This window comes from Theropithecus gelada, chromosome 19 (genome assembly GCF_003255815.1).
Source record: "Theropithecus gelada isolate Dixy chromosome 19, Tgel_1.0, whole genome shotgun sequence".
NCBI lineage: Eukaryota > Metazoa > Chordata > Mammalia > Primates > Cercopithecidae > Theropithecus > Theropithecus gelada.
In genome coordinates this window covers 21591637-21599162 of record NC_037687.1, presented here as the reverse complement: position 1 = coordinate 21599162, position 7526 = coordinate 21591637, and the positions used below count along the sequence as shown (strand labels likewise).

The 7526-nt window shown below is 57.6% G+C and overlaps 1 protein-coding gene across 1 annotated transcript; it reads right to left on the bottom strand.

Moving 5' to 3' along the window:
- Positions 1–2634: 2634 nt before the first annotated feature.
- GIPC3 (GIPC PDZ domain containing family member 3) lies at positions 2635–6562 on the bottom strand. The gene is made up of 6 exons (XM_025368821.1): positions 6299–6562; positions 5439–5624; positions 5126–5306; positions 3572–3684; positions 3159–3240; positions 2635–3032 (listed from the first exon to the last, which is right to left on the bottom strand). Exons 1-6 carry the CDS (start codon positions 6521–6523, stop codon positions 2881–2883), a joined length of 939 nt encoding a protein of 312 aa, XP_025224606.1. The 5' UTR covers positions 6524–6562; the 3' UTR covers positions 2635–2880.
- Between the last annotated feature and the right edge of the window lie 964 nt (positions 6563–7526).

Genomic DNA, 7526 nt, shown 5'->3' with positions numbered 1-7526 from the left:
GGGCTGGGGTAGGGTCTCTGGGGGGTGGGCCTGCGGGCTGAGGTTGGGTTCCGGCAGGGGCCTCAAGCTGGATTCTAGGGTCAAGGCCAGGGGTCTGTGGGGAGAGCCCATCTCTAGGGCTCAGCCAGATTCTTGAACTGATGTGAGTTCTGGAACTGGACTGGGTTCCAGAAACAGTCTGGGTTCCAGAACTAAGGTGGGCTCCAGGGCTGGGCTGAATTCTTGAGCCAGTCTGGGTTTCAGAGCTGAACAGAATCCCAGAGCTGAGCTGGGTTCCAGAGCTGGGCTGGGTTCCAGAGCTGGGCTGAGCCACAGAGCTGAGCCCGGTCTCAGGACTGGACTGGGTTCTGGAGCTAAGATGAGCTCCGAGGCTGAGCTGAATTCTTGCACGGGCCTGGGTCCCAGAGCTGAGCTGGTTTCCAGAACCGGTCTGAGTTCTGGAGCTGGGATGGGCTCCAGTAATCAGCTGCGTTCCAGAACTAAGCTGACTTCCACAGCTGGCTTGAATTCTTGAGCTTATCTGGGTCCCAGAGCTGGGCTGAGTTCCAAAGCTAGGCTGACTTCCAGAGCTGGTCTGCTTCCCAAAGTCTAGTTGAATACCAGAGCTCTCTGAGGCTGTGGTCTGGAGCTGGTACCTAGAAACTGGCAGGGTTTTAGAGGCGAATTGAGTCCCAGAGGCTGGTCGAGCTCCTGGGCAGCGCTGGGTCTTGGAGCTGGGCCTGCTGTCAGAACTAGACGGGGCTGTGGAGCTTAACTCTGTTGCTGCGATGGCCTGGGTCCCAGGACTAGGTAGGACTCCTGAGCTTAGTTGGATTCTGGAACTTGGCTGGGTCTCAGCCACTGTCTGTGTTTTGGAGCTGGCTGGGATTTCAGAACCAGCCTGTGCTCCAGAACTGAGCTGAGTTCTAGAGTTGAGTGCAGTGCCTGGGCTGGATTGAGCTCTGGAGCTTGGCCAGGCCTTGAAATTGGTCTGCATTCTAGAGCTGACCTGCATTCTGCAGGAAGAGTGGGACTTGGCACCAAGCTGTGTGCTGGAGCTGGGCCTTGCTTCCAAGATGGATGGGGTTCCAGAGCTGGTCTGAATCCTGCAGTTGGGCCTGGTTGTAGCACTAGGTGAGGTTCTAGAGCTAGGCTCAGTCTCAGAGCTGGAATCGTCACTGGCGCTGGACTGGGCTGCAGGGTGGGGATGGGTACTTGGATGCAACTGGGCTTGGGATCTGGACTGGGCAGTTGTGTGGACCTGGGTTTCTGAGCTGGTCTGAGTTCTTGAATAGGATTTGGTTTGGGAGCTGTCTCTGAATCCTGAGCTGGCTGGAGTTCCAGAGCTGGGTTGCTTCATGAATCTCACATGGGTTCCAAAATTAACTGGGGTTCTGGAGCTAGACCGAGTGTCCAGGTGTGGCTGCATTGTGGAGCTGTCCAGAGTTCCAGAGTCAGCTCGAGTTTTCCAGCAGGGCTTGGTCTCCGAACTAGCCTGGATTCTGGAACTGGGATTGGTCTCCAAGCTGGTCTGGGTCTTAAAATTTGTCTGGGTTCCAGAGCTTGGCTTGTTGTCAGGGCTCAGCTGGATTCTAGAGATGAGCTTCATCTCAAAGCTGGCCTGGGCTTCAGAGCAGGGCTTGGTCTCAGAGCTGACCTGAGTTCTAGAGCTGGGCTTGGCCTCAGAGGTGGCCTGAGTTCTAGAACAGGGCTTGGTCTCAATGCTGGGCTTGGTCTCAGAACTTATCTGGGTTCTAGAGCTGAGCTTGGTCTCAGAGCTCATCTGGTTTCTAGAGCTGGGCTTGGTCTCAGAGCTGACCTGAGTTCTAGAGCTGGGCTTGGCCTCAGAGGTGGCCTGAGTTCTAGAACAGGGCTTGGTCTCAATGCTGGGCTTGGTCTCTGAACTTATCTGGGTTCTAGAGCTGGGCTTGGTCTCAAAGCTCATCTGGTTTCTAGAACTGGGCTTAGTCTCAGAGCTGGCCTGGGCTCTAGAACAGGACTTAGTCTCAATACTAGGCTTGGTCTCAGAGCCCATCTGGGTTCTAGAGCTGGGCTTGGCCTCAGAGGTGGCCTGAGTTCTAGAACAGGGCTTGGTCTCTATGCTGGGCTTGGTCTCAGAGCTCATCTGGGTTCTAGGGTTGGGCTTGGTCTCAGAGCTGGCCTGAGTTCTAGAACAGGGCTTGGTCTCAATGCTGGGCTCATTCTCAGAGCCCATCTGGGTTCTAGAGCTGAGCTTGGCCTCAGGGCTGGCCTGGGCTCTAGAACAGGGCTTGGTCTCAATACTGGGCTTAGTCTCAGAGTTCATCTGAGTTCTAGAGCTGAGCTTAGTCTCGGAGCCCATCTGGGTTCTAGAGCTGGGTTTGGCCTCAGAGGTGGCCTGAGTTCTAGAACAGGGCTTGGTCTCTATGCTGGGCTCAGTCTCAGAGCCCATCTGGGTTCTCGAGCTGGGCATGGTCTCAGAGCCCATCTGGGTTCTCGAGCTGGGCATGGTCTCAGAGCCCATCTGGGTTCTCGAGCTGGGCATGGTCTCAGAGCCCATCTGTGTTCTCGAGCTGGGCATGGTCTCAGAGCTCATCTGGGTTCTAGAGCTGGGCATGATCTCAAAGCTCATCTGGGTTCTAGAGCTGGGCTTGGTCTCAGGGCTGGCCTGAGTTTTAGAACACGGCTTGTTCTCAATGCTGGGCTTGGTCTCAGAGCTGGGCTGGGCTCTAGCACAAAGCTTGGCCTCAGATCTGGGCTGGATTCTAGAGAAGGGCTGGGTTCTGGAGCTGGGCTGGGGCTCCAAATTGGATTGAGCTCTAGAGAGGAACTTGGCCTCCGATCTGGGCTGGGTTCTGGAGCAGGGCTGGGGCAGGGGGCAGGGCTCCAGGCTGGGGCTGTGCTGGGCTCCCCCAGGGCAGACTAGCCACAGGCCTCCCTGGCCTCGCTGATGGCAGCCCACACCTCCACCACAAATTCGTCGGGGAAGGCGAACTCGCCCAAGACGGAGTCTAAACAGCGTGCAAACTCCTGGGCGCTCACTGTCTTCTTGGACGTCTCCACCATGGTGGATGCTGCGGGCCATGCCGGAGGGGTTGTCAGTGAGGGCACTCCCCACTCCAAACTTCCCGCTGGGACCCCTGCCTCCTCCCATAGGCTGCCCTCCCGCCAGGGCCCCCCAGCTTACCCTGGCCCCTTACCCAGCTCGGGGTCCCGAATGCCCATGTAGCTTTCCAGCAGGTCATCAACCTTCTGAGATGCCTCTTCCTCAAACTCACTGGGCTGAGGGCACAGGAGAGGGAAGTCAGGGGTGAAAAACTTTGAAGCCCTCCAGCCCAGCCCCTCCAGACCCCCACCCCTAAGGTTAGAGTGGACTGGACCCTCACATGAGTCAGTAGTGCTGGTACCCACATCATTGCTAAGGTTAGAGTGGACTGGACCCTCACATGAGTCAGTAGTGCTGGTACCCACATCATTGCCCCACCTTTCAACGAGGACCCATTTTGCAGGCAGAGAAACCGAGGCTCCGAGAAGTTCTTGCCCAAGGCCACACTGACTCAGTGGCAGAACTGCAGGCGCAGAAGCCTGGGAAGAACCCCTCCCCTTCACTCACCGCCTCCTCCACTGTGGCAGCCCCCCCAGAACGAAGCCGCAGGGTCTCCCTCCCACTGGTCACTTTCGTCTCTACGGAACATTTGCTGGACCGACTTCTCTGGCCAATCATATCTGGAGGGGACAGAGTGAGGGATGGCCATGGGTTCTGGGTGGAGCCACGTCTTTGTAAACCCTGGGAGGCCACCAGCCGAGCCTTTCTAGAATCTTCCTCCCCTTCAAAGTCCTCCTTTGCGGCGAATCTCCAGAGACCCTTTCGAGATTCCACACTTCCCGTCCCCAGCAAACTAAATCACAAGTCCAGAATGAGGTGTAATGGAGCAAGTTTAGAACTAACGTCCCAGTCCCATGCCCTCATTCTCCCTCTTCTAGGGACTGCTTGGGACCCTCCTTGTGGCAGGAGCCTCAATCTAGGTATGTTCTTGTCTGGGTAATCCCAGCTACTTGGGAGGCTAAGGCAGGACAATCACTTGAACCTGGGAGGCAGAGGTTGCGGTGAGCCGAGATTGCGCCACTGCACTCCAGCCTGGACAACAAGAGTGAAACTCCATCTCAAAAAAAGAAAAATATTAAAAATTAGCTGGCACGGCCAGGCGCAGTGGCTCACGCCTGTAATCCCAGCATTTTGGGAGGCCAAGACGGGTGGATCACCTGAGCTCAGGAGTTTGAGACCAGTCTGGTCAACATAATGAAACCCCATCTCTACTAAAAATACAAAAATTATCCTGGCATGGTGGTACATGCCTGTAATCCCAGCTTCTCCTGAGGCTGAGGCAGGAGAACCTCTTGAACTGGGAGGCAGAGGTTGCAGCGAGCTGAGATCGCACCACTGCGCTCCTGCCTGGGCGACATATTGAGACTCCGCCTCAAAAAAAAAAAAAAAAAAAAAGGAAGAAAGAAAACTTTTCTCATATTCTCATTCTCTAGAATCCACCATGACCTCAAAGCACTACTTTAAAAGTTCCCAGGCTGCGCGCAGAGTGGCTCACGCCTATAATCCTAGCACTTTGGGAGGCCGAGGCGGGTGGATCACCTGAGGTCAAGAGTTCGAGACCAGACTGGTAAAGACGGTGAAACCCCATCTCTACTAAAAATACAAAAATTAGCCAGGCGCAATGGCGGGTGCCTGTAATCCCAGCTACTCGGGAGGCTGAGGCAGGAGAATCGCTTGAACCCGGGAGGTGGAGGTTGCAGTGAGCTGAGATTCAAGATCGCGCCATTGCACTCCAGCCAAGGCCCACAGAGTGAGACTCCGTCTCAAAAAAAAAAAAAAAAAAAAAAAAAAAAAAGCTCCCAGCCTAGCTACAAAGTGGTTCTGGAGGCCTCCTCCTCCCACTCCACTTTACCCAGTCTCTCCCCCACCCCTCCCCCACAGACTGGTTCCATAACAATCTATTAATAGAAACTACCAGTTTCTGTTACCCTGCCAGGAGCTAGTAGCCATGCAGCGGGTGCACCTAGAACCTTCCAGCCCGTCCCATCCCCGACCCTCCTCCACCCCCGGCATCCGTAGGACCCACTTCGGGAAGAGCTCCCGCCAGCCCGCCCGCCTCACCGAAGGCCCTCTTGGGCTGCACCAGGCGCAGGGTGAAGGGCTGGGACTTGGGCAGCTCCCGGAGCATCTTGGCCACCTCGTAGTGGCGGCAGCCCACAATGGAGTGGTCGTTGATGGCTTCGATGCTGTCACCCACGCACACTGCCTCGATTCGGTTGATGATACTGCCTTCCTTGATTCTCTGCAGGGATCCAGCGTCGCTGGCAGGGCAACCCCAGCCACCCGCCTCGAATCCCCAGAACCCACGTCGACCCAGAGTGTGGGGGCAGTTGCTGGACCCCAGGAGGCCACCCGCCCACCCCCTCCCGGGCACCTTGATGAAGGCGTAGCCGGCCCCGTTGTCCGTGATGGTCAACCCCAGAGCGTCCTCTGTCTTAGTGACCTCCACCTCCTTGGTCTCGCCTCGCACGTGGGCAAAGATGAAATCCTCCAGGCCTATCTGGCCCCCTAGGAGCTTCTGCATGTCCACTTTGTGGCTGTTGAGGGTGCAGAATAAAATCTTCCCGGGGGAGAAGGAACGCAGAGGTAGCCAGGGCACGCATCCCCCCACGCAGCCGCCCTGTCTGCGCAGGCCCCTGTCCCCAGCGACCAGGATCCCAGCCCATGGGAAAGGGCAGGGCGTGGGACCTCCCGAGAATGGAGAGAGGAGGGAGAAGGCGGCTTCCGGCAGGTGGAGACCCCTCTCCATACCTCCAGGACCTCCAGCCCCCAGACCTCCAGGTTTAATCTGCTGGCGCCCTCTGGGGGCTGCAGACCAAACGGACCCGGATTGGAAAAATGCCCAGGAACCCCCCAACCGCACCACGGCCTCAGACGTCCCATCTCCGAGGGGACCATCTGGAACCCCAGATGCCAGCTATTCCCAGGAAGCACAGAGGAGCTTCCCCGAGGGCTGGGGTCCGCTCCAAGCGAGGTCTGCGCAGAGGATTTTCTGGAATATCTAGGGGTCCTCTAGACCTAAGACCTCCCCATCTTTTGCGCAGAGCGTGCAAAGGGGAACCCTGGGGTGTGGCACCCCGTTCTCTGAGGGCTGCGTCTCTGAGATCCGGCGATTAGTCAGCCACCCCGACGTCTGAGATCCGGGGATCTGGGGTCTCCCGTCCAGCGTCCAAGCTTCCCACCCCTCACCACATCAGGCGGATGGTCTCGGGCGAGGGTGTCCGGGGTCCTTACCTCGGTGGGCGCGATCCCGAAGGCCTCGGCGATCTTGGCGTACAGCTCGCGGACGTTGGTGAAGCCCTCGATCTTGCCCGTGGGGCTCCCGTGCGCCAGCTGCGTGCGGAAGACCAGGCGCGGGCGGGCGCGGGGCGCAGCCGGGGGCTCCGAGGGCGCGGGCGGGGGCGCAGACGCGCGCGGGGCCTCGGCCCCCCGGGCCTCCCGGGCCGCTGCGCCCTCCATGGCGGGAGAAGTTCGGTCACCCACCCGGGCCCTCGCCGCCGCCGCCGCCGCCGGATCCGTCGCTTCCTGAAGCCTCCCCTCCCCCGGCCCAGGACGCGACAGCCGAGAAGCCCGGGTAAGGGGATCCGGGAACCCGAGCCGCCCGGGAAGGCGACACCGCGGGGTGCGCAGGGGTGGGTTGGGCCCCAGGTGTCCGGGCCCTGCGAGGGCCAGTTGCGCCCTCCCCGGGGATACCCGCAGTCTGGGGGTCCTGAGCTCAGGACCCTGGAAGAACAGGGACCACAAATAAGGACAGGGACAAGCCCGGAGCGGTGGCTTACGCCTGTAATCCCAGCACTTTGGGAGGCCGAGGCAGGCAGATGACCTGAAGTCAGGAGTTCAAGACCAGCCTGGGCAACATGGTGAAACCCTGTCTCTACCAAAAATACAAAAATCAGCCGGAGGCGGTGGCACACGCCTGTAATCCCAGCTACTCGGGAGGCTGAGATCACTTGAACCCGGGAGGCGGAGGTTGCAGTAAGCCGAGATGGTGCCATTGCACTCCAGCCTGGGCAACAAAGCCAGACTCCAACTCAAAAAGAAAAAAAAAAAAGGACAGGGATGGCTGAGGGTGCTTGGGCACTTACTCTCTGCTAGGTGAGGTCATTGTTTTATTTTATTTTATTATTTTTAATGTTATTATTATTATTATTATTTTGAGCTGGTGTCTCACTCTGTCACCCAGTTTGGAGTTCAGTGGCACGATCTTAGCTCACTGCAACCTCTGCCCACCAAGTTCAAGCAATTCTAATGCCTTGGCCTCCCCAGTAGCTGGGATTACAGGCATACACCACCACGCCCAGCTAATTTTTTTTTTTTTTTTTTTTTTTTTGTATTTTTAATAGAGATGAGGTTTAAAACCATGTTGGCCAGGCTGGTCTTGAACTCCTGACCTCAAGGGATCCTCCCACCTCAGCCTCCTAAAGTGTTGGGATTACAGGCATAAACCTCGGCGCCCAGCTGC